Genomic DNA, 26,630 nt, shown 5'->3' with positions numbered 1-26,630 from the left:
ACCTGTTGTGCTGACTGGGTACATGGGCCCCTCAGATGGGGATGCTCTTGGAAGAATTCGTCCACATAGAGGTCGAAGAGGGCTTGGACAGTGGTGATGTGGGCCTCCAAAGCCCTCTTCATGTGCTTGGCTTCCAGTATTTGTCTGGTCGTTGTTGGGCCATAGATATCAGCCTCAGACCAAGCCTCGTCAAGACCACTGTCCTCTATGGCATTCCCAGCAGCCCTCAGTGCAGCCATCACAGTGTGCATCTCCCCTAGTCGCAGTACCCACTTGCCTTTGCAGTCATCTCTGGTCATCTCCAGCTGTTTGGCTCGCTCATACAGGGCCATGTCTAAGGTGATCACTGTCTTCCTATCGGGACCCATGACCATGCAGTTGATTTGCTGTGTCTGTTTCAAGACTGTTATCAGTGTTTGCCATTCATGGGCTGGTGCTGCTACCAATGGCAGGGCGTTGACCTCTGTCAGAGGCTTCGAAGAGGAGAGCAGTGAGTTGTAGGCTGTCCAAGTTGGGATATCGTGATGCTTGATCCTACTGCCAGGTGGTTGTTTTGGATCGTGGACGAGTGACCCAACAGGGTCAGCATGCTGGGGTTCTGCAGCTTGCAGCTGGTCATCTGGTGGGATGATGTCGTCTTGTACGTCCTCAGCTTCAGCTGTTCGCATGATTGTGCGTGAAAGTAGCCACACTGTGTCCGTCGCATAGTCTCTGGCTCAATGCTCGTGGCTGGTCCTTCCAGTAGCCAGCGGAGGAAAGCATAGAGTACTTTGGGTACATGCTTTTCAGCATCATCAGTGTTCATTTCTCCTTCAAATTGCCATGGGTGCTTGTTCTGACAAGCAATGGCACTGCGGAGAACAGAGGCACTCTCAAACAGTTGTTCGATGTTTTTTTCATTTGTCTTCGTCATTGCATCTTCGACAGCTGCATCACGCACGGCAGTGGAGAATACACAGTCTGACTCGTTTCGACGTTTTGGTTTCATGAAGTGAACGTCATCAATGTGAGAGTTGATTTTCTCCTTCATGCCTTGGGTAGTAGGTGATGGGACATTGTGCACACCATTATTGTCAAGAATCCTGGAGTAAACCGACTTCAGGTCAGACATGTTGAGAATTTCACCAGCTTGGAGTAGAGAGCGAACAAGGCTGACAAACTCAATGTCTGCGGCTATTTTGATAACATTAGTTTCTTGCAGTATGTGTTCTTTGTCATCACTTGATGTCCCACTCTTGGGAGCACGTTGGACATTCTGCACCCAGCATGGGAGATGATACTTGACGTCGATCGCATGAGCATCATGTGCACTGATGGCAGCACTCAGCTGAACTTTCCACTTGTGGTTGCTGCCTTCTTCAACAGCTTTCTTCAGCTGTTTACCTGCGTTGAACGTGCATACAACATGTACACTTTCCTTAGTGACCTCTTGACAGAAGAAACAAAGGTCTCTGTTGAATGGAGTTGATGATGAACGTGTGAAGCGAAGAGTCTCGTCTTGCGTAGAACCTGAGGTACTTGCAGCGGCAGGTGCAGAAGAAGGACGTCCACACCTCTTATGAAGATGCTGGGTGTCGCCATGTTCGCAGGCTTTCTGGTGGCGAACTCTAGCACGCTCCAGGTGAGCAGTGTTGCATGTAGATCCATAACATGCCCGGTACCACTTTGCTTTATTGTTCCTCAAGTCAGTGGCAGTGAAACAGCTTAATCGTTCGCTGATCTGTTTGAAGTCGGCATCACCATATCGTGCCCTCTCCTGGATGAACTGGAGAAACTTTGCATATGAGCCCAGTGCTGGCTCAGTCACTAGTGCACCTTGGGGATCCTGGCACTGAATGCAAAGTGTGAAATCAGTTTCTTTCTTGGTTTTCTTGCTTTTTGGCTCCATCATAGCTCAGGGTCACGAATCTGGAACATACAAATAACAAATAACAATTAAGATAGATGTGCATTAAGTTAGATTTTGGACACTGGTTCGGCTGTGCCATAAAAACCTATTTTTATCCCTTGTAGGTTATTAAAGAAGGTTTCATTCAATTCTCTATCCCCAAAAATGTACAACTGGACACCAGAATCGAAACTCTAGGTCATTTAGAAGCCAAGATAATGGAATTTTACGTTTTCGACATCCGCCATTTTGAAAATCCAAAATGGCCGCCATAAAGAACTTGAAACAATTGGAGACATATTTTTTCTAGAACTTATATCATCCCTAAAGACAGCCCAACCAGTGTCCAAAAATTAACAAGCAATTTCACCGGGCATTTCAATCTGCTACATTGGCCCCCCCACTAACAAGTATGTAATGTGGTGCGAAGATAAACTGGTTTGATTTTGGGGTCGAGAGGTCAAAGGTCAAACGTCAGACATCCCTTAGGTAAAAATTCTGTTTCCGAGATAACTTGTGAACCAGTCATGGGATTTTCGCCAAATTTGGTATAATTATATATTATGATGCAAAGATGAACTGATTAGATTTAGGGGTCAAGAGGTCAAAGGTCAGAGGTCATGTTAAATAAAAATCATTTTGCTACTGCGATAACTTAGAATGGCTGAATGGATCAAGCTTGGTACAAGTATGTATAATGACGTAATAATGTGAGTGGAGGCATATTGGTTGACGTCATGATGTCAAAGAGTGCTGTACGCTCTAGTTAAAGTTGGATTTTTAAAAATTGCTCATTACCATGGACTCATTGTTGCAGGTTGTATGGTATATTCCTCTCTCTAATTCACACTTATTTGATTGGATGCTATATTTTTCTCCCTTGTTCGCAGTCTTGTCATCTTTCGTTCGTCCATCACTTTCATCATGGCTTGTCATGACTATACGTTCTTTAGTCATGGCGGCTCTGTTAGGCTGAGACAAGATCTACTGATTTACAGCACCTTTACTCAAGTGGGAAATACAGTATCCAGGAGCAGTTAGGTAGGAGAAGGTAGGGTAGGTGGAGGGAGTGAGGAGATTGGTACACAATATTTGGAAGCAATCACAGATGTGAGGCATTTGGCCTTCTCATAAGTGGACTCGGCTGTGGTGCCATTTTAAGAGAGGGAAGGGATGGAAGGGAAGCATACTCGAGAGACAGACTTAAAGTGTTGCCAGGTCCAGGTCTTTGAAGGAGGAGACAGGTTTGAGAGTGCAGTCTTGAGGTTAGCCAGATGTTGTTTTCTGGCTTTCCAAAGAGTACACACACACTTGTCCCGGGCATTGCGGATTGATCTGAGGTTGTCTTCAGTCAGATTTGCCTTCCAGGAAGAGAAGGATAGTTGTTTGAAGGCAACTGTCTCACCACAGGATTCTGTGTTTCAATGAGTCAGAGGATAGGTATGATAACTGCAGACAAGATGGTATAAATCTACATAAAGGTAAGCAAGCTTGGGTGGAAGGATTCCCAGGCAGTATTAATATCAGGAGAGGTGGAAATGAAGGACCGTTCTTGCCATGAGAGGGCAGCTCGCAGACCCTGCCAGTCAGCTTGATTGAACTGCCAGACACTACGGCGCTGAGGTATCTCTCTGACAATAGTCAGAGAGATGTTGGCTCTCACAAGCATGTGATCAGATGAACCAATTGGAGCAGAAGAAAACAGAAGACATGTGCAGGAAAAATTTTGAAGTCCAGAAAGGAGGACTTGCCATCTGGATTGTGGGAAATCCGAGTTGGAAAGTTCACTGATTGGGTGAGGCCTATTGAGTCACAGAAGTCCTTTGCTACAATGCCATGGCTGGTTGAAGAGGTACCAACACCCAGCCAATTGGTATGGTGACAGTTGAGATCACCGCATATGAGGAAGAGAGGTTGGGATGGGTAGTTATAAGATAGTCTATGTTGGCAGAGGGAGATGTAAATAGTCATTTCTGTTAGGAGGTCTGCACAGCACACATAAACAGGAGGTAGTTGTGGAGGGGAATTGCAGCTAAAGGTACTCCCAGGAGTTAGGAGGGGGTGTGTAGTACACGGACAGTGGGAAATGGAGTTATTGACATAAACTGCAACTCCGCCACTGGAACGGGTTTCAGGTGTGTCGAACCGGATTATATTCATCCTGGGAATACCAGTTTCTTCAAGGCCACCAGAAGTCACGAGTCTTTCGTGTCAAGGGCATACTACCTCCATCAGAAGTTTATGGTCTTCGTAACTTTGACACACGTTTTTTTTCCACACTCTCAATCTTCGTTATATCCGCAAACTGACACTATCATTTTTTGTGGTACCCATTGCAAGATCTAGCAAAGATTCCAGACTTACATTTGTAAATCGTACCCGATTTCTACACTGTCCAAATTCTTCCATCTTTCAAGTGGATTGAGGAACTCTCTTCAACTGACCTCGGAAAATCATAAAATAGTTCCATTTTTTTCAAGAACCATATACAGGGTAGCCTGAAAGTCTCTTTACTCCTGCAAAATGTCTCCCACCCCCATCCTTCCCTCCTCCTAACATCTCCTCCCCCTTCATGTGGCATGCGGCAACATATGGGGGTGATGGGTTCACAGAGTCAAGAAGAAAGTCGTTAACAGTGGGTATGGTGGAAACAGAGTGAGCTGCATTCTGCCTTAATTGTAACAACAGAGTCTGAGGTTGAGGTTGGTGAGGGGATGCAGATTGTTTAATGGTGCTTTCTTGTGATCCATCAATTGATGAATACTTAAATTGTTTAAGTTTGTTAAATTTATTCAGTCCCTTGTGGCTGTGTCTTCGTGGCGGCCCATCCAGGATTGTAACGTTATCCAAGAAACTGCTTTGGTAGCACCGACACTTATGGTACATGAAAACTCCCTCGCGATGTGACAGCCATTTGCAATTAAACGTAATAGTTTTACTTTTTTAATGTCATAATTTTGACTTGTACTCGGTGAGGAATCCTGTAAAGATTACTGTTAAGAAGATTGTTGTGACATAAAGGAGGCATCATGCATCAATTCCACATTGTTTGCTGATTTAGCATTTTTCTCTAATCTCTGGTATCAGCTCCTCCATGAACCTCATTCATGCAGGTAAAGGTACTCATGGTTGTTTTTCGTTGACAGTTCCTCCAAGTGTAAGTGTGGCTGTTCCACTGGACCGTGCAGTCATGGTCGGTCAAAACGTCACTCTGAAATGCTTTGCAACTGGAGTTCCAAAGCCAAGTGTAACATGGCTGAAGGACGGATGGCAGATACACAGCGTGAACAAAATATTTAAGGTTTGCAATGAAAGAGGCATGCATGGGCATTGGTGGCTTACAATGTACAAAGCAATATTACATGTACCGTGCATCACATTTGACTTCCATAATCTTCTAAAAATTGCCCCGCCCCCCCCACTCTTGTACCTGACACACCTTTTGGGTTAAAGAAAGATTTTCCTTCAGGTTTCCCTCAGCTAAGGATTTCCTTAAGGTTATGAAAATCCTTAGGAGCCGTTATGCCAGGCAACCAATCAGCTTAGAGATAGGACGCCTCATCCGAAAGCAAAGACACCTAAGGAGCAAGTAATTTTAAATAACGCTTGTTATATGTTGCATGGAGAACACGTGCTTCCGGGTGAAGGAAGAATAAAGTAATTCTTGGGTAAAATTAATTCGATTGTCATTGAGCATTTTATTGTCCATGTGATCATGTGTGCAGTAAATATTTGGAAACTTTCCGAGAACGGTGAAAGTGTGAGATTATAAAAGTGAAATACGAGTGCGAAAACAACAACAACAACAACAACAGGCATTTAAGGCCATTTTCCCTGCAAGAGCGGGGGTTAGCCTTGCGGTCCCCATGACAATCTTCTCCATTTTGCCCTATTTTCTGCATCTCCCCATGTTAACCCCCTGGCCCGCATTTCTTCTTCCACCATCTTTAGTAAAGTCTTTCTCGGTCTTCCCCATCCTCTACTTACTTCCACATTCATTTCCATCACTCTTCTCAACCAGTCACTTTCATCCTTCCTCAACACATGACCAAACCATCTCAAACTGTTTCTCTTCACAGCATCCATCACAGGCTCTATTTCCATCATCTTTCGCAATTCATCATTTGTCTTCCTCTCTCTCAACGATACTCCGCACATCCACCGAACCATTCGCATTTCCACCCTTTCCAGCCTCCGTTGCTGCTCTACGTTCATGACCCATGTCTCGCTCCCATAAATCATAACACTTCTCACACATGCAGCATACACCTTTCCCTTCAGCTTCAACGACACTCCCCTCCTCGTCAGCACGCCACTCAGTTCCCGAAACTTCTTCCATGCACATCTCACTCTAGCAACCGTTGCCGAGTCTGATCCACCTTCTCCATTCAGCATGTCTCCGAGGTAGCAAAATGTTTTCACACCTTCCAGCTTCACGCCGTCTCCAAGATCCAACTCAACATTTCCTCCATCTGCAGCTCCCTCTGTGCACACCTTACACTTGAATGTAGCTGCCACACTGGTTAATGACCCTCTCAAACGAGTGCGAAACAACAACCAAAATATTCTGGATGTCATGAAAGAGTGAAAATTGTGGAAGTTTTGTTATTTATGCAACCGGGCCTTAAGGGCGCTTCATTTTGGTAAAAAAAAAATGGTCAATGAGAATCCAATGAATTTTCCACTGGAATCACTTTATTCCTCCTTCATCTGGAAGCACGTGTTCCCCATGCAACATATAACAAGTGTGTGTGTAACATATAACAAGTGTGTGTGTAACATGTAACAAGCGTCATTTAAAATTACTTCTTGCTTTCTTGTGTTTATTTACTTGTGTTCTTGCTTTTGGATGCCTCTTCCTATCACTAATCTGATTGGTTGCCTGGCAGTGGCATAGCAACGGCTCCTAAGGATTTCTTCAACCTCATCCATAGCTCGGATGAGGCTGACGATTTCCATAGCTGACGATTTCCCAAGGGTTATTTATGCAACAGCCCTTAAAGAAATCCTTAGTTAAGGAATCACAGTGTACCTTAAGGTAATTTTTTCTTAAGAATAAGGGAGTTTTATGCAACTGGGCCAAAGGCCTTGTATGTAGATTGAGAATAGCTCTGACTTTTTTTTCTAAGGAAGCACTTGGATCGACTGAGGATGCCCAGTCTGCCGCTGGCTTCGGAGGCCAGCTTTGCTTTTGGGTCGCTCAGGAAAGACCATGGCTGATAGTGAGGCCTCGAAGTTCAAGAGACTGGACCTTTTCCAAGAGATGACTAAGGATATAGAGAGGAGTCTTCGTTTGACGATCCCTCCGGTGCAATAATGTGAGATTGAGATTTTCCAGGATTGAAGGACATGCTTGCATTTATAAAACCAGTGTCTAATCATTTTCAGATCAGCAGAGAGACAAGAAACTGCTATCTGCCTCGCAGAGGGATGGGATACCATACAACATTGTGTGAAGCCATTTGCAAAAAGGAAGAGAGGATTTTGCAGAGCATCGGAGAGTTTATTTACTGTATATAGATGAGGAACAACACGGGGTCCAAAACACTGCCTGAGGAAAGTCTAACCTCTACTGGTAGAGGGAAGGAGAAGGTTCCATTGATGGCAACATGTCGACTGCATGAGAGCAGGAAATCAGAAATCCAGGAATGAAGGCGCTTTCTATGCCACAGGCAGAGATGGCAGAACCAGACTATTGAAAGACTGAGCTAAGTCCAAGGAGATGGTCTTAACCTCTTATTTGAGATTGAGGGCCTCTAACCAATGCGGAGAGAGTAACAGAAGCATGCCCAGAGTTGAGTGACTGGGATATAATCCAAACTGATGGTCAGCGATTAGGCTGCTTGAAACCAGGAAATACTTGACAGGAGAAGCAGTGTGATGGATTCCATGACTTAGCTTGTAATCAGAAGCCAGCTCACTGGCCTGCAGTTGGCTAGGTCTTTTTTTGCACCCTTCTTGTGGATGGGAATGATGTTAGCTGATTTAGGAGCATGTGGGAGGCTACCAAAGGAGGACAAACTGAATATGGCAGACAGAAAAGGAGAAGGAAGAGAAATCAGGATTTGAGAGCATGGTCACTGATGCCATCTGGCGCCATCGCTGAAGCAGCGCCAAGACCAGACAGATCTTTCTCTACATTCTCAGGTGAGAAGGACACAGAGTCCAGTGGATAAGGTGAGTATGTTGGGGATAAGACGGACAGAGCGAGATGGGTTGGCAACAGGAGATTTGAAGGCAAAGACAAAGTTTAGACATTCTGCCTTAACTCCGGCAAAGTCTGCAGTAAAATTGTTCACAGTGAGGGATGGAATGGAGGGGTTTTGGGGTCGCCATCACCAAAAGTGATTTTTGAGTTGAGCATAAGCCTGACCATTCTACCATATCAAAGCCCTCCCGTTCTCTCTACGTTGTACATCTTGATTGTCCCCTTGATGCAATGAAATAATCTTTACTTCTGTGTACATGGTTCATTAACATGTCACAATTTTGAGGTCGAAGAATTACAAGTAACATTCAAGACAATTTCGCAATTGATATTACACAATACATTTGGATAACATAAGCTTCACAGGTAAGTATATATTGTCAGAGCTCACCTTATGTTGCAGGTGGAAGAAAACGGTCATTTACTCGAGTTTGTCAACACGGCTTTGGAGGACGCAGGCCAGTACAGCTGCGTGGCAACGAACATCGCTGGAGAGGGAGTTGAGCGCATGAGGCTGACTGTGTATGGTGAGCTGCAGATTATTTAAATAACTGACCCATGATCAAAACCTGGTCACAAGAGTAATGTTTATGTACCTTGTAATCATTTAACCTGGTCAACTAAAGAAAGTCGAGACCGATTATGGTTTTCTTTATAATGAAACTCCCTCCAATGTAATCTTCGTTCAAATGCTGATATAACAAGATGCACTTTTATTTCTCCACACATCATAACTTTCAAACAAATTATAGTTAAGGCTACTTCCTGTCCTCCTTTCTTTATTTCATCCTTTTCTCAATATCTTCAAACGAAATCATCAATTAATGTAAATGCTTCTTCCTTCTTTATTTAAAGGCATTGTAAAACGTTTCAAAATGCTTCACTTTCCTTATTTCTCTATCATGAGTACCCCATGTGTTCTTCTTCGACACCACAATATATTCCTCTCCTCTTCTTCTTCCTCACATATCATTTTCCAAATCTCTGCCAGTTAAGTGCTTGGTCATCGAACCCTCCTCCCACACCTAGAGCACTACCTTTGTGGCTTCAACAAAAATTCCTACCACCTCACTACCTTTGTACTGAACTTACACCTCCCAACCCCCATGATCTTCATCTCCATTTGTACAATTTGGGAATCTAGAGAAGTCCAGTTACAGAGGTTGTCTGCTCATGATAATCAAATCCCCCTCATGTCCTTGAACGGTGTCAGTACCCTCCCCCAATATATCCTATAAGCCCATGTCTTTCAAACCCCACCCCTTCTATGTGTCCCCCTTTTCAGCATTCCTCCACCTAATGTCCCCTCTTTCCACATCCCCCCTCATGCCACCCCTCAAAGCTTCATGTTTCCTCCTTTCTGCATCCAGACTTACCACATCCTCTCAAAGCTTGCCCTTCACCCCATCTCACCCTCTTTCCCCTCATCCCACCCTCTTTCCCCTCATCCCACCCCTCACAGCCTCCCTCTTCTCCTGCACATTCCCAACACCTCCTCCACTATCCCTTACAGTGTCAAATACTCGAGATTCTACTCCAACCTGACAGATCTCTCGATCCAGGCTGATGCTGATAAACCGGACATCATCTGTTTAACAGAATCCTTCTTCCCACAGGTTGTCCCTGACTCCTTCGTGTCTCTCCCCTGTGATTGGCTTCTCTGATTTGATAGGCTTGAACCCTGTCCTGGCAGCAGAGTTGCACTTTACATCAATAACTCAATTTATCCCTACCATTGTACTGATCTTCCACCTCCCAACCCCCGGAGTACCTTTGGCTATGACTTCCCCAGTGAGAAGGCTGAATGCCTCCCTGCTGTGTTTCCTTCCAAATCTTGTCCCCAACCCCTCACTCTATTCTATGTTCCCACCCTTCCCAGTCATACCCAATTGCTCCTTGGACTCTGTATCTTTTGCACCTGAAAAGGTGGATAACTTTTGCACCTGAAAAGGTGGAGAAGGTCCTGGCAACCCTCGACTCTGATTCTGCAACTGGACTGGACGGAATCAGCTCCCGTGTCTGAAAATCCTGCTCTGCAACTCTTCCGCATCTTTTCTCTGCCCTTTTCACCCTCGTCATTTGCTCTAGGTCATCTTTCATCTGCTTGGAAATCAGCCAACATCACTGCATTACCGAAACAAGGTACAAAAACCGATCCCCTCAACTGCAGACCTATCAGCTTACTGTCAATTGTCAGCAAGGTCATGGAATCCATCATCACAGTTGATATTTAATCCTTCCTTTGCTCCAACAACCTCATCTCAGATCACCAATTCGGATTCAGACCAGGTCACTTGCTCTCCAAACTCTCTGCCTATGGCATTGAAGGACAACTCCACACATGGGTTACTGACTTCCTCTACTCTAACAGCCAACGTGTGGCTCTCAACGGAACCTTTTCTTCTCCTCTCTCTGTCAAAGCTGGAGTGCTCCAAGGCAGTGTTCTCAGCCAAGTCCTATTCCTGATCTTGATCAATAATAATCTCTCTGACTTTCTGGAAAATCCCCTTTATGTATTTGCTGATGACTCCACCCTCTGTGGTGACTGGGGTACCAGCCTAGGATCAGACTGGTACTGGGGCCCTGACTGGGGTGCCAGCCTATTAGTAGTATTTATATTCACTATTATACTTCATAATCATTATTAATAGTATGCTTATTCATGTAACTTTATAATTCCTCTAACTTTATTATTCCTGCAACATTATAATTAAAGGAATTATATAGTATACTATAAATAGTGATTATGAAGTATAATAGTGATTATGAAGTATAATAGTGCTTATAAAGTTTCAGGAATAAGTATGCTATTAAATATAATGTTACAGGAATAACTATTGTATAGTATTGATTAAATTATCTTTGTTTCAATGTCAGTTATTATTTTGTGAATGATAAGCATAAACATAATTTCATGTCGAGAATCAGTTTTCTTTGTTGCATTTCCTGCAGATCGACCGAACATAAAGGACAGCCAAGCCGTGCAGAACCTAACGGCCATGTTGAACCAAGATGTCCGACTCGAGTGCTTCGCTACTGGATTTCCTGTGCCCGGTGATTGATTGTTATTGTAGCAAACGCTGCGATTATAGCAGTCACCATCCACACAAATATTAAAATATAATAACCAGTTATAATAACAACCGCTTTACACAATAATAACTGAACGATTTTGTTTACAAACATAGTACAGTACTGAGAATGAACTAAATCAAGCTATTGGATGTTTATGCAGGAACTTCGTGTATCCAATAAGCATCCCATCATAACATTAAGGACACAATGAGGGTTGCATTGTTGATAAATGGCACGCTGGTGTAGAAGAGAGAATGGGAGGGTGTAGGAATTGGGAAAGCCTAACCCTAACCCTAAATGAATGAGAGGGAAGGGGATGGATGCATTGCCATACAGGGATGAATGGGGAGATGAGAGGACGACAGTGAAAAATTCCACTGTTTTGTGTAAATGATATGTAGATGATATGAAGATGATGTAGCCGGTGTGTGCCCTGTTTTAGAATAGGTACACCGTATCCCTGCATGTCGTAAGAGGTGACTAAAGGGTTGGCATCAGGAAGGGCATCCGGCCATAAAAACATTGCCTCAAAAAGGGAACCATGATGACTGTCATGGGGCCCACAAGGCTAACCCCCGCTCTAGCAGGGAAAATGGCCTTAAAAAGGGATTTAAAAAAAAAAATATGTAGATGACTCATAAGTAAAATTAGTTAACCTGTTTATTGTTATGAATTTGGGTAGAGGAATATCTAGAGCCAGATAGATCTGTATAGGTAGGTATTCGACTGTCGCGATAGGGAATCTACCCTGTAATAAGTTCTGTGTTTTTTAGGCGGTTTGTCAGGGTAAGAGTATACCTGTGAACATACAAGGATGTTCGTGTGCTAAATAGCTGTAGGGACTAAGATAAACCCCTGTGTGTCAGACCTGGTAATCATTCCTTTGTCCCTTATGGCAACGCACTCATACAAACACTTAGATAGGCCCTTTAGTGCAACATTAAATTAGTTCCCTTCCCTTACAATGATCTTGGAAGAAGACCGGCAGGAAGCCAGATCGGGGCACCGCCGGATGGCCGCCGCCAGCCGCACCACCAGCGTGAAACGAGCTGTAACCACGCCACAGGGAACGTGTGATTGGTCGGCGCAGAAGGCGCGAACCTGGAACCAATCATCGCGGAAGGCGCGAGAAGGTTCGGCAGACGGTGGGAAGCTACGAGGCCCTGGTTGGTAGTGCGCCAGAACTGACGTCACAGGCCAGGTTACAAAAGGGCTCGCTGGACGACATTTTGTCTCTTAGCTCTCTTCGCGCTGGACCCCTTCATATTGGAGATCTCTCTCTGTGCTTGAAGCTCTTGGTTTCCTCTGGTCTCTGCGTTTCTCTTCTTCATGCTGGAAGCTTCGCCCTTGGTGTTGAGTCATGTTGGTCCTTCGCTTGTCGTTGTTCGACCTTGGCTCTTGGCTCTTCATCTTGAGAGGTCCTGGTGGTCGTTGGTTCGCCATCTGCGTGGTGCTTGGAGTGGTGCTGGGGCCTCGTGTGTGATCGACCCGGAGCTTGGAGCGGTGCGGGCCGCGTGGGGCCTGGTGAAGCGTGCGAGCGAGCGGACGGAGGGTTTCCTCGCGCCAGAGCTTGGAGTCGGACGGGGCCGCGTTGGACGACGGACAGATAAGCTCGCACCACATTACACAAACCCACGACGAACGTGTTATTTTGTTAATTCATTTTCCCCTGTCTCGTATTTGGAAGTCGGTGTGTGGGACCCCAATTTAGAATCATTATTAGATTTATCATCGCGTTTCCCTGTTCAAACCTTTATTTAAAATAAACCCTTGCATTACTTTCCATTCCTTGTTAAACCTGTGTTCGTTTGAGTTAATCCCCTGCAGGATCAGAGCTGCTTTCGGTTCGCTCTCGGTAAGCGCTTGCCGCCTCTTCTCCTTCATTCTTTCGCCCGTACTTTTATAGCCGAATCCGTATTTGGTCGTCGCCTCAGTTAAAGCCGTTCTGGTCATCCGCGGTCCCTGGTGTTAACCTTGAGGGATTCGCATGACAACTGGTATCAGAAGTGGGATAGAACCCTGTTATAAATTTGGTGTCAAGAGTGTGGAGAATTTGGAAACAAATTTTCTTTAGTCAGAGGCGATAAATTAGCATAGTCGATTGGTGTGCGAGGCGTGAACGGCGCGTCATTAAATTTAATTCGATTCTGAGATAAAATACGTGCGGGAAAGCGACCTCTTCTTAACGGATGGAAGAGGTGAGCGATATGGAAGAAAGGATGGAAGATGCGGGGAGCATTGGAGGTGAGTCGGAGGTAGATGCGGTAGAGAGTAGTAATGGAGCTACCCCCGCCGTAGAAACAGACCCGATGGATTTCCAGGCCGTGTTTGACAAATTTCTGGGGGAAATGAGTGAACGAAGGAGGAGAGAATTTAAAGCCTTCTTGAAAACACCATGGGATGCTGAACAGGCAGCTCAATTCAGAAAATTACGTGACGAGATAAGAGGAACGTGGAGAGACAGAGAAAAATATACTGAACAAAGGGAAGCCAAAACGAACGAATTGAGTGCCCAACATGAACAAACGAATAAAATAATGAAAGAACAAAATAATGATTCACATGGGACCCAGGAGGAGCGAAGGGTGGCAGAAAATGAATCCGAATGGGGGGAGTTAAATAGGACAATGGAGGAGAGTACGGCCCATGCAGATGTGCACGAGGCTCAGGAGCAGGGAATTGCACCGGGAATGGAAAAATTGGAATCACAGTGGGAAGGAAGAAAAAAGAAGAACCACCTTTGAGGCCATTTTCCCTGCAAAGCAGGGAAGGTAGAAATTTAAATGGGGAAAATTTGATTGCGGCATGTGAGGAGGTAAATGGGGAGTGTCTACAGGTGAACTTGGAGTGTCCACAGGTGAACGTGAAGTGTCCACAGGTGAACGTGGAGTGTCCACAGGTGAACGTGGAGTGTCCACAGGTGAACGTGGAGTGTCCACAGGTGAACGTGGAGTGTCCACAGGTGAACGTGGAGTGTCCACAGGTGAACGTGGAGTGTCCACAGGTGAACGTGGAGTGCCCACATGTGAATGGGGAAGGAAATGGGAAATGTTTGTTACATGCTGGCCTGGAGGGCTATCGAGGCCGGGTGGATGCCCCAACACATCAACCGGGGGATGGATTTGAATCCTTGCTGTGCCAGGGCGGTGGTTCAGAGCAACAGGGGGTAGAGGAATTGGGGGTCCGTGTGATGGAGCCGGACCATGTATTTATTGATCAAGACCTGTCGGAGCCGGAATTGATGGGGGATGATGATGGAAATGTTTGATCCAGCGGATGGAGACCTGGGACAGTCCGATGGAGGCGGAGTTTGACCGGACCCAAAGGAGTTTGGGGGAGGGGGTGAGTCGGTCCGAGGAGGAGGTTGAGGTGACCGAAGGGACCCTCACCACGAACACCAATTGGGTACAGGAGGCTCCAAAATTGCAGAACCAGTTGGGGGAGTGTGTTGGCTCTGGGCTGGATTTGGACATTGGAGGATCGGGAGATCGAGCCTCTGAGGATTTGGTCCCCGTAGGGAATTTGGAACAGCTGCAGGGAGGGGCAGAACAACCTGTTGTAGAGGTTGTTACCTGCAGCTGCGGTGATTGGACACCTGGGGCCAAAATTCTTAAAAGGAAATCTAAAATAAAATTAAAATTGGAATTGGATGTGGAGCAGCCATGGAGGGAGTTGGTTCCCGGGCTGTGGGATTTGGACCAGGAGAGGTCATGGGGGATGGCCTCGGGCAAAGTTTGCCCCTTTGTAAATTTGGGAATGCCAGCCAGCTGGGGGGCTGTGCTGGTGAGATTTGGACGTGGGGTCCAGCCATGGGTGTCGTGGTATGACCTGGGCCCCACGGGGAGTGTGGCGTCCCTTGTCCATCGGGGCGCCGCCCGAGCGAGTGGCTCAGGCCAGCAGGGTCATCAGACCCTGGTGGGGGTTAAGACCTCCAGGGGGTCCGAGGTGGTTCCTCACAGGCCTGGGATGGCGTATATTGAGGACCATTAGGGGGAGATGTTGTGGGTCGCGCTTTGGTGGTGGCACTGCAGACGGCCAACTTGGGCCTGATGTGGTGACCACCTGGGCATGCGGCCTGGCACCCTCTCCCTGAGACTCTGGGACAGCCAGCATGTGATGACCTGCCATGCTGTGCTGGGCTATGGACGCGGGTCGAACCGCATGGACAGGAATGAGATAGCCTGCCGGACAACCTTTGGGGCATCTGTGGAACATGATGGTGAGAATGATCTTCCACAGATGTTCTGTTATGATTTATGGACTCTTGGTTTGGGAAGAGAGCCATGGGGTTGATGAATCGGGAGATTGGTAACGTGCCGAGCATATGGGCCATGCTCGGCTGGCATGTGTATGGCAAAGCATCTTTCTTTGGTGAGTTTAGTAAAATGTGAAAAATGTTTGGCATGGGTAATCTGAGGGTTAGATGTAAATTTAAGGGTGAATTTTGTGAAGAGAAATGCTGGACACTGTATAGTGACACGATTATTGATCCAGGTGTGTAGACCAAAGTGTTGGAGGCTGTGATAAAAATTGATAGGGTAGCAGGACAGCTTTCAACTGGTTGCGGGGCCGATTGTGCCGATATTTGGGACGCGGGATCATGGGGATGGAGTTGTGTAGTCTGGGGGTCAACGTGGTGCTCTGGGTGTCCGCAGGTGTGTGGACCATGTCTTTGGGTTGGTCTCCTGGTAGAGCATGGCTGTTGACTGGACCTTGGTGTGGTCAAGTGTGGGTGGGCATTGGGGGCTGCATGTGGTCAGACTGGGGGAAGATGTGGAGGTGCAGGGGACGTGGCTGTTGGGATGCCACGCACTGCGACCGTGCCCCCAGGTCCGAGGCCTTGGGAATGGCGGTATTGGCAGCAGGTGCTCACCACATTGGCCAGCTGGGGCTAATGCAGCTGTGTTCCTCGCAGGTGGGGCTGAAGGATGGATGGTGGGTTGCACCATTGTGGACACTCATGGGCCATGTTGGCGTTTTTACTGCTCACCTTGTCCCGATGGCCCTTGAACGGTAGAGGTGCGGAGCTGTCGTAGCCACAGGTAGTTGTTTAGAACGGTTCACCATTGGATGCGGACCCGCATACCTGCCAGTATAGTGGGGACAAAAGTGAAATTTTGTGAAATTTGATTGGTCCAACGAGAAATTTTGGGATTGTGAAGGGTGGATGGCACTTTTGGACCTGAGCAACCGGTAATTACCTGCACATCAAGGTAGGGGTGAGGCCTCGATTTTTACTGTCCCAGGCTTCAGGACTTGCTTATGTAAATTGGGGACAGGTAATTTGGAGTTGGGGGCGGGTGAGCGTGATGACATGGTCGGTGAGGGGGATGGAATGTGGGCCACACATAGTCTTGTGGGTGGCGTTGTGAAGGGTGGATGTTTTTGTGTTGGGGTTATGTGTTTTCATGTGGTCACGAGTTTGAAAATTGAAATATGAGTGAGTGGCGATTATTGTGTTTTGAGATGTAATGGTAAAATGTGAATGGGGTTTCACATGAAGCAGGCCATGGCAAATCTTTTGTAACATTGAATGTCAGCGGGGGAGGAAATGTGTTTTGGGATCTTGTGGGTGGGGCAAGTGTGTGTGCCCGCAGGTACAGATCAAGCTCTGAGGGGTGATGCCTGCGCCCACCCCCCCCCCCTCTGCGGCAATTACCCCTGGAAGCCGGTGGTATCTAGAAATTGGAGCTTGTCGGTGGAGGTGAAATTCGTCGGTTGGGCGCCGTGGGGTAAGGGAGACTCCTGGCGACCCGTGTAGCTGCGCTGATGCAGGAGGCCACGGGGCCTGGTGTGTGGAGACCCTCACCGGCGGGGTAACAGCAGAAGGGGCTGTTGGACTGTCACAGGGCCAAGAGGTAAAAAGGGGGGGGCAATGAACTTGTAAGTCGGTTGACTTGTTTTTGGGACTGCGGGCACCACAGTCTGAAACGCCCCCACCATCTTACTTGTGCGGTACCTCCCCGCTGCCTAGGAGAAAGAAATGCACACCACGAATGACATCTATGCCATGGTCCTGCAGGGGGGTGAAATACATGCTTGTAATGATTTTGTGTAAGGATTTTTGAAATGTGTATGAGTGGTTAAGGGGTTGTGTTGCATGAATGAGGGCGAAATCCACCGAGTCATGTCACTCACCTGTAACACCAAGACAGGGCCCGCGGAAATTTAGGGGTGCATTGGGATGGCCCCACAGTTAAGTTGCGTCTTGTGGCATCCACCGGGGGACGCGGTCTGTAGACTGGGGTTGTACAAAGGTTTTATTAGAGTTTTTGAATTTTTGGTTAAGGTTAAGGTTTGTGGTAAAGGTAGGTTTTGCCTGTTGTTTTTTCCTCCCTCTGCAGGAACGACCAATTAAGATCATTGTACATATTTGCATGATTGTTAAGGGGATTAGCATGTTAAGGAGAATAGGTAAGTAGATCCGGCTCACTTCCCACAGCCCTCCTGATTTATTTCATAGTTTAATTAGGTGCGAGACAGTAAGTGTTAAGACTGGAATACTGGAATGGTAGCGCCTGCAGTGAACCTAGCAGGAGCTATGGTTCTGGGGGGGGGCGGGGGGGGGGCTGTGTTATGAATTTTGGTGGAGGAATATCTAGAGCCAGATAGGTATAGGTAGATATCCGACTGTCGTGATAGGGAATCTACCTGTAATAAGTTCTATGTTTAGTCCGGTTTGTCGGGATAAGCTGTATTGATGTCTCCGCTACGAGGGAGCAGGGCGTGCTAAATAGTGCAGGGATTATGGATAAGATTCCTTTGTTCGTTGTCCCCCCTGTCGCCAAACCTTTGTCCCTTATGGCAACGCACTCATATAAACACTTAGATAGGCCCTTAGCGAACATTAAATAATTCCCCTTCCCTTACAATGACCTTGGAAGAAGACCGGCAGGAAGCCAGATCGGGGCACCGCCGGACGGCCGCCACCAGCCGCACCACCAGCTGGCCGAGCAACATCGCGTGAGATGAGCTATAACCACGCCACAGGGAACGTGTGATTGGTTGGCGCGGAGGGCGCAAGCCGTGAACCAATCAGCGCGGAAGGCGCGAGGAGGTTCGGGAGACGGCGGGAAGCTACGAGGCTCTGGTTGGTAACGCGCCAGAACTGACGTCACATGCCAAGTTAGAAAAGGACTCGCTGACGTGCTTCGCTCTCTTCTTCGTGCTGGGCTCTTCGCTCTTGGTATTGAGTCGTGCTGGTCCTTCGCTCTTTGTTGTTCGTTCTTGGCTCTTAGCTCTTCATACTGAGAGGTCCTGGTGGTCGTTGGCGTCGTCCCTGAATATTTAGGGGTCCGGAGCTTGGAGCGGTGCTCAGTGCCTTTTGGTGCTGTGAGCGAACGGACCTCGTGAGCGGTCGACGAAGAGCCTGGAGTGGGGCGGGTCGCTCGGGCCTGGTGGAGCTCGTGGGCGAGGCGGACTGAGGCAGCCGGGGTGGACGGTGAGAAGACTGCCAACAGATAAGCTCACACCCACGAACCATTACACGACGGACAGTTATTTTTGTAATTCATTTTCCTTTGTATTGTTTCTGAGGTGAGGTGTGCGGGATCCCGATTTAGGACATTTTATTACCGGCGTGTATTTTCCTGTCCCGCTATCTCTTGTAAAATAAACCCTTGCATTATTTTATCTTTCCATTCAAAATCTCGTGTTCGTTGAGTTAATTCCCCTGCAGGATCAGAGCTGTGGTTGGATCGCTATAGGTAAGCGCCTCCGCCTCTTCCTCTTCACTTTTCCTCCAGCGGTTTATAGCCGAATCCGAGTTGGTCGTCGCCTCAATTAAATCCGTTTGGTCATTCGCGAGCCCTGGTGTTAACCGGAGGGTATTCGCACGACAATATTTTTCATGACGAACAAGGGTATCAGTAAAATTGTGTATGCATTAGATAGACACAAAGCGCAAATCAACAGTTTAATGAATCAAATTTCGGTTTTCTTTTGACTGACTTATAGCCAAACTCCACCTACATTTTCTTCCCTCTGTCCAACCACAGCGCTGGGTCACACACATTCTTCCAGAAACTCTTTCAGAAACCCTCCTGTGAAATCGATTGGCACAACAACGACAACTTAGGACAAGACAGCACAATTTATTTGTAAGACCATCATTTGCCATTTGAATTCCAAGATGGCGGCAGTTTATCCACAGAAACCACTCCATGTATAACATTACATTGGTCTTTTCCTAGATTTTTTGGCCAAACTCGTCAATGATTTTCGAGAAGTCAAGTCCTCTCAGCACTTCACTCTCAATGCTCATGATTGAAAGACTATTAATTCAGATATTGTCCCATTCGGTTCCTGCCCTCATCCTTGATACGTTTTAGTTTAGAGAAGGACCGCTCATCCTCACCACTGCAATTCTACACCATCGGCAGATACATCTGAAGAGCTATTTCAATGTTAGGAAATGTTTGGGTGAGGGTGTGTGTATGGAGGAATTGATATATTTTCAGTTCTACTGACTTAGTTTGTTTATGTGAGGTTTGAAGCTCTGTTGAAGATGCCAGAAGGTAGAAAACGGGATAAATTCACTTTCATTCGTCGGTTGATATCGTTGGGATAGGAGTGGCCAATATTTTTTGTGGCTTGCTTGATCTCAGGAGTCGAGAGAGAGAGACAGGGACAGGGACAGGGACAGGGACAGGGAGAGAGAGAGAAAGAGAGAGAGAGAGAGAGAGAGACTTGACTTTTAAGGTCTTTTATTACAAAAGTATAAAAAAAGCACAACAAACCAAGTAATTCAATAGCAGTCAACAAAATAATTAAATCAAGGAATTGAAAAACATGACATTAATTAAAATTAGAGCAGCAAAAAAAGTTCATCTCCCTCCACCTTACACAGGATTTCAGCTTTGCACCATTTTTGAACAAAGTGATCAAGCCGAGAAGTCTCTCGGTAAAAATTAAATTCAATTTTAAGGCGGGCAGACACAAGGCCTTTAAAGGCTAACAAAATACTGCATTCTGGTGAGCTTGTCCCAGAGACCCGACTCTTCCGTGTAATATATATCGCGAGTTTCGCCTCGGCAAGTAAAAAATTAACGATTTGAGAACCGACATTCTCGTTAGACACAGGCATGCAGTACACAAAAAGATAAGAAGAAAAGTATAAAAAAAGCACAACAAACCAAGTAATTCAATAGCAGTCAGAGAGAGAGAGAGAGAGAGAGAGACTGAGACTGAGACTGAGACTGAGACTGAGACAGACTGAGACACTGACTGACCTTTATTACAAAAGTATAAAATGAAGATTTTTTACAGTCAAAACAAAATAAACAAAACAGTTGCATGCAATTTTACCATCGGGGAAGTCAAAACCAACAAACCGTTAAGCTACCAAAAAAACACAGAAGGATATTTAATAAAGACTAGAGAGAAAGCACCAAATGACCCTCAGATATTTCACAAAAATCCTTTACACACCACATTCTTTCAAAAAGTTCAAGTTGGCTGGAAAGCGAATAACAGTAAAAATCAAGTTTTATCCGGCTCTCGCAAAAAGCTCTGAGCATTGCTACAGTATCTGTACTGTACAAGTCATTCTTTATCTTTGATTTTCTGGTTTTGTAAATTGACAATTTTGCTTGGGAGATAAAGAAGTTTGCAAGAATTGTTGCTTGGATGTTTAAGGGGCCACTTGGCCCTAAAATAAACATTGGAAAATTGAAATCAATGGAAAGACGTGCAAATAGCACTTTCAAGAAAACAAAGAGAGGAGTTAAACGACTGCATTGAATATACGCATGGGCCAAGGTTTCTCTCTGTCCACAAAAGGGACACTGATCACTTGTCGCTTGTGAAAAGCGGTGAATGAGAGAGTTTGTGGGTATTATCCAATGTGCGATTCTCCATTGGAGATCACCAGCACGTTTTGGCACAGGATTTTTATAATACCATCCCCAGTTTGGGGAGAAAGGAGGAGTGTGTGGCAGGACTGCAGACCACTTACAAGGTGCTGGGGAAGATAAGGAGGGGAAAAGAGCTTTTAAACATTGGAAATACTAGGGCATTGCCCGTACTATATCTATATCTAAAATTATATCCCCCCCCCCTCTATTTACATGAAATGGTTTGGTCCAAAGCGAACGGCTTCCGGAGTTTGGTAAAGAAATCGCCATCGCGTGCACAAACGCGCAGGAAAGCGAATGAATCGCAAATTCGTTTTTATTAGTTGTAAAACATCGTTTAACGCCAACATAGTTTGCAAACGTGAAATAAATGAATACGCTCTCAAATGTGCCATCCGAGGCAGAGTGTGCCCGCCACGTTCGGCACACGCGATCGTTCGCTGCTCTCTGATTGGTTGAATCGTTTTTTGGACATAGCTCGGTAAGTAATTGTCCGATTAATATGAAACCTTGAAAAGGCACATCCTCGGGTCCCCAGCAATATACCTGGCAAGTTAAAAGTATATCGGACCCGTGGTTGTCGAGAAACAGCGGTCACAGACAAACGTACAGACAGACAGAGATTACTGGAATTATAGATAGATAAGGTTTTGCGGTTACCACTGGAAGAGGAAAAGGAACGGCCAAAATTTATTGGCTCCAAGTTTTCAGAGGCCGACAAAAGAAGGTTGGGGAAAGGAGAGAGGCTCGGCTCAGAGGGAGGTACAGGACGAACCAACCAAGGTTGGGAGGTACCGTAGGCATGAAGCACCACCCTTAGACATCTGTCTAGTTGGCGAGATGATCTGACGCCAGTCGCCAAGGCAATAGCAGCAACACTTAGCCACTTGTCATTTGCATTGTCTCTAAGGTGGCACACTTTGGTTATTGATGCAGCCACAAACTTTTGAATGAAGGCCCTGCTGCTTCCCAAACCTTCAAAAAGTGAGTTGCAAAACAGTGGCTCGTTGAAGAACATGGATCTCTCGTACGTAATACGATCCCGATGGCTTTTGAGAGCTTGCCATGCATTTAACAAACTTCGGTAGAAAGAGGGGAGTGAAGAGAGATCAAACATTGTCAAGTCCATTAGGAAAAGCTCCTTAGCATGACCGAAATTCTCAAAACGACCCAAAATGCAGCATGCAAGTTGCCTCCAAAGCACAACAGGCTCGTGCAAAATGGACCATATCGTACGTAGACGAAAAGCCATGATTCGGCATTTTACATTGACAAGTCCTTGACCACCCTCAGGTATCGGCAAATTTAATCTTTCCGGTCGTAGCCAATGCATTCCAGACCAGAAGAAATGAGTGACGCTCTTCTGTATTCCGTCGATTAACCCAGCAGGTGGTTGCAGAGCCAAGACCTTGTGCCACAGAATGGAGGTAACCAGGTTGTTTATGACCAATACTCTGCCACGGTAAGACAATTGGCGGAGTAGGCCTTTCCATTTTATTAAAAGCAGTTCAATGCGTTCAGGCAAACCTTCCCAGTTATGCCTGATGAAATCTCCAGGACCTAGAAAAACTCCCAAAAACTTGATCCCATCTCTTCTCCAAGCAATATTTGCGGGGAGAAGCGGGGGTGAAGGGGGGGGGTGGGGAGAATGGGGGGTGGGAAAGGGATTCGAGCCACAGTGCCTCAGTCTTTTTCCAATTGATTTTTGCTGACGAGGCTCTGTTAAAAAGTGCTAAAGCATGCATCATCTTAGCAATATCATCAGAGTTTTTGATACACACACATATATCATCAGCGTAGGCAATAGTCTTTATAGTGTGGTTTTAAAGCGCGGCGAAAGCACCGGTCTCCAGCACGCAGAAAGGCCCGTCGTACGGGGGCCGCAGTGGTGTCCGATGGGCATCGTGGCGGACGAAGACGTACTCCGCCGTGCGAAGCTCCGGGGCGACGTGCGTCGGTGGGTGCCCGTGGCATGCCGTTGGCACCGGGGCGAACCTCTGGGCGGTCTCTTGCAGAGCGGAGCGCTGCTGTGCCACGGACCATGGTGCTGTGGAGTCGGGGAGGAACTCGCCCGGCACCCGCAGCGGTTGCCCGAAGACCAACTCCGCCGCGGATGCGCGCAGGTCCTCCTTGGGCGCCGTCCGGAGGCCCAGCAGGACCCAGGGGAGCCTGTCGAACCAGCCGCCGTCGCGGAGGGTGGCCCGGAGCGCGGCCTTCAATGAGCGGTGAAATCGCTCACACAGGCCGTTAGCCTGGGGGTGGTAGGCCGTGGTTCGGTGCAGCCGGACCCCGAGCCCCTGCGCAACCGCCCCCCAGAGCTCCGAGGTGAACTAGGGGCCGCGGTCGGATGAGATGTCTGAGGGGGTGCCGAACCGGGCGACCAAGGTGGCGATGAAAGCCTGCGCGACATCGGCCGCCGTTGTCGACGCCAAGGGCACGGCCTCCGGCCACCGGGTGGTGCGGTCCACCATGGTGAGGACATGGGTGAAACCCCGCGAGGGGGGCAGAGGTCCCACCAGGTCCACGTGGACGTGGTCAAACCGGCGTTCCGGCACCGTGAACGGGGCCAACGGGGCCTGGGTGTGCCGGTGCACCTTGGCGCGCTGGCACGCGAGGCACGTCCTGGCCCAGCCGCGGACGGCCTTCCGGAGGCCATGCCAGACGAACTTGTCGGCGATCAGCCTTTGGGAGGCCCTCGCGCCCGGGTGGGACAGGCCGTGGATGGCGTCAAACACCTGGCGCTGCCAGCCCGCGGGCACGATGGGGCGAGGACGCCCGAGGGAGACGTCGCACAAGAGGGCCACGCCCGCGCCGTCGAACGGCACCTCGGTGACGCGGAGGCCCGTGACGGCGGTCCGCAAGGCCTGGACGTCGGGGTCAGCGGCCTGGTCCGCTGCCATCCGGGCATAGTCGATGCCGAGGTGGACTGCGTGGGCGACGGCCCGGGGAAGGCAATCCGCCACCGGGTTGTCCTTCCCCGCGACGTGCTGGATGTCCGTCGTGTACTCGGACACGGCCGAGAGGTGACGCTGCTGACGGGCCGACCACGGCTCGGTGACCTTGCCCATCGCGAAGATCAGCGGCTTGTGGTCGACGAAGGCAGTGAACGCCCGGCCCTCGAGCAGATGGCGGAAGTGCCTGACCGCCAAGTGAAGTCCGAGCAACTCGCGGTCAAAGGTACTGTAACGGCGTTCGGGCGGGCGAAGCTGCCGGCTAAAGAACGCCAGCGGTTGCCAAGCTCCACGCACCCATTGCTCGTGCACCGCGCCCACCGCGTAGTCCGAGGCATCGGTGGTGAGGGCGATCGGTGCATCGGGCGCCGGGTGCGCGAGCATGGTGGCGTTAGCCAAGGCGAGCTTCGCGCCCGTGAACGCCGTGTCCATCTGCTCGGTCCAGGTAACGTCGCCTTTGCCCGGCTTACCTCGGAGAGCTTCGTGCAGGGGGCGCAGGAGCTGGGCGATACGGGGCAGGAACCGATGGTAAAAGTTCACCATGCCCAGGAACTCCTGCAGCCCTCTGATCATGCGGGGGCGCGGAAACCCCTTCACCGCCTCCACCTTGGCCGGCAGGGGGACGGCTCCGTGCCTGGTGACACGGTGCCCCAGAAAATCGATTGTGGCGGCGCCGAACCGGCACTTTGCGGGGTTCACAATCAGGCCATGCTGGCCCAGGCGTTCGAAGAGCGTGCGGAGGTGGTGTAGGTGCTCTTCACGGGACGCGCTGGCGACGAGGATATCGTCCAGGTAGACGTAGACAAAATCCAAGTCGCGCAGGACGCTGTCCATCAGTCGCTGGAACGCCTGAGCCGCATTCTTCAGACCGAAGGGCATGCGCAGGAACTCGAAGAGTCCGAATGGCGTGATGACCGCCGTCTTCGGGACGTCCTCCGGCCTGACGGGGACCTGATGGTAGCCGCGTATGAGGTCCACCTTCGAGAAGAAGGACCTGCCCGCCAAACGGGTGGAAAAGTCCTGAATGTGGGGGACGGGGTAGCGGTCGGGAGTCGTGGCGTCATTGAGACGGCGATAGTCCCCGCACGGTCGCCATCCCCCGCCGGGCTTCGGCACGATGTGCAGCGGCGACGCCCAAGCGCTCTCTGAGCGCCGAGCGATGCCGAGTCGCTCCAGGGTAGCGAACGCCGCTTTTGCCACCGCCAGCTTCGTCGGCTCGAGGCGGCGTGCCCGGGCGTAGACCGGTGGCCCGACGGTGGGGATGTGATGGGCCACCCCATGCTTGACGGCCCCCGCCGAGAAGGTGGGCCGCGTGAGGGCCGGGAAGCCGGCGAGGAGGCGGGTGAATGCGTCCGCTGCCGGAAGCGTACAGACCAACGTGGCCGGAACCGATTCGTTCGGCAAGCCGCTTGGCAAGCCGCTCGTTGAGCTGGGCAACGCACAAGCGAGCGAGCTGAACGTCTCGGCCTGGACAAGCCGTCTGCGCTTGACGTCGACCAGGAGCCCATTAGCGCACAGGAAGTCCGCGCCAAGCAGTGCCATGGGCACGTCGGCGGTGACGAACGTCCATCGGAAAACCTGCCCTCCAAACCGCAGAGAGAGGCAGCGTTTTCCGTACGTACGGATGGGCGTCCCGTTCGAGGCAAGCAGCACGGGGCCCCCACCCGCGGCGTGCTTGTCTGACGTGCCGGCGGGAATGACACTCACCTGCGCTCCCGTGTCGCACAGGTAACGGCACCCGGAGAAGGTGTCCGTTATGAACAGCAGGCTGCTCGAACGGCCGGCGCTCATCGCCACTATTGAGCGCCGGCCCGGGCGTTTCCCGACCCGTTGAAGGAGCACGGCGGATGACACCGCCGAGCTTCGTGGCCGAACTTGGCGTGGAACCAGCACCAGGTGGTGGAGCTGGAGGAGCGCGGCTAGCTCCGCCAGGCCGGTGGAGTTGGCGGGTTTCCCCTCGGTGGCGGTTTTCGCCGCGGCGGTGGGCGGGGCGTGGCGGCGTTCACGAGGTGCGTATCAGCATGCTGCTGAACATCAGCGCGCTGTAGAAGCTGATGCTGTGGAACATGCTGCTGAACATCAGCGCGCTGTAGAAGCTGATGCTGTGGAACATGCTGCTGAACATCAGCGTCGAGGGCCGTGACGGCCACGCCGACGCTCGCCCGCGTGTCCGTAGCGGCGAAGTACCTGTCCGCCTTGGCGGCCAATGCTTGGGGTTCCGTTAGCTCGGTCCCGGCCAACGCGAGGCGAACCTGCGCTGGAAGTTGGCGCCAGAAAAGCACCCGGAATAGCGAACCGGGGGCTTCGTCGCCCAACAGTGACAGCATATGGTCCATTCGGACCGACGGGCGCGTCTCACCGAGCTCGGGGAGATCCAGGAGGCGGTCGGCCCGTGCGTCGTCCGTGAGGCCGAACGTGGCTAGGAGTAGCCGCTTGAGTGCCTCGTACTTGTGGCCGTCCGGTGGGTGGCGAAGGACGGACACAACTCGAGCGGCCGTGCCGGGCCCGAGGGAGGCGATGACATGGCAGTAGCGCAGGTCGTCATTGGTGAGGCGCCGAAGCTGAAATTGGGCTTCGGCTTGAACGAACCAGACTTCGGCCTGGGCCTCCCAAAATTCGGGAAGTTTAATCGCCATTGCCTTGTCGTTGGCCAT

General features: G+C 49.2%; 1 protein-coding gene across 4 annotated transcripts in view; it reads left to right on the top strand.

The window, feature by feature from the left end:
- HMCN1 (hemicentin 1) overlaps positions 1 to 26,630 on the top strand; it is a 451,947-nt gene that overhangs the window by 157,177 nt on the left and 268,140 nt on the right. For all 4 annotated transcript variants that reach the window (XR_013624351.1, XM_078783554.1, XM_078783553.1 and 1 more), the window contains exons 34-36: positions 5,035 to 5,189; positions 8,500 to 8,623; positions 11,049 to 11,150. Coding sequence is in view for 3 of the 4 variants with exons in the window: in XM_078783554.1 (XP_078639680.1) it covers positions 5,035 to 5,189; positions 8,500 to 8,623; positions 11,049 to 11,150 (381 nt within the window). In the remaining variant the exon portion in view is untranslated. The remainder of the gene's footprint in view (positions 1 to 5,034; positions 5,190 to 8,499; positions 8,624 to 11,048; positions 11,151 to 26,630) is intronic.

Source organism: Myxine glutinosa, chromosome 8, assembly GCF_964187855.1.
Source record: "Myxine glutinosa chromosome 8, kmMyxGlut1.1, whole genome shotgun sequence".
Classification (NCBI taxonomy): Eukaryota; Metazoa; Chordata; class Myxini; order Myxiniformes; family Myxinidae; genus Myxine; species Myxine glutinosa.
The sequence above is the reverse complement of the archived record's forward strand: the minus strand, read 5'-3'. Positions and strand labels throughout refer to the sequence as shown.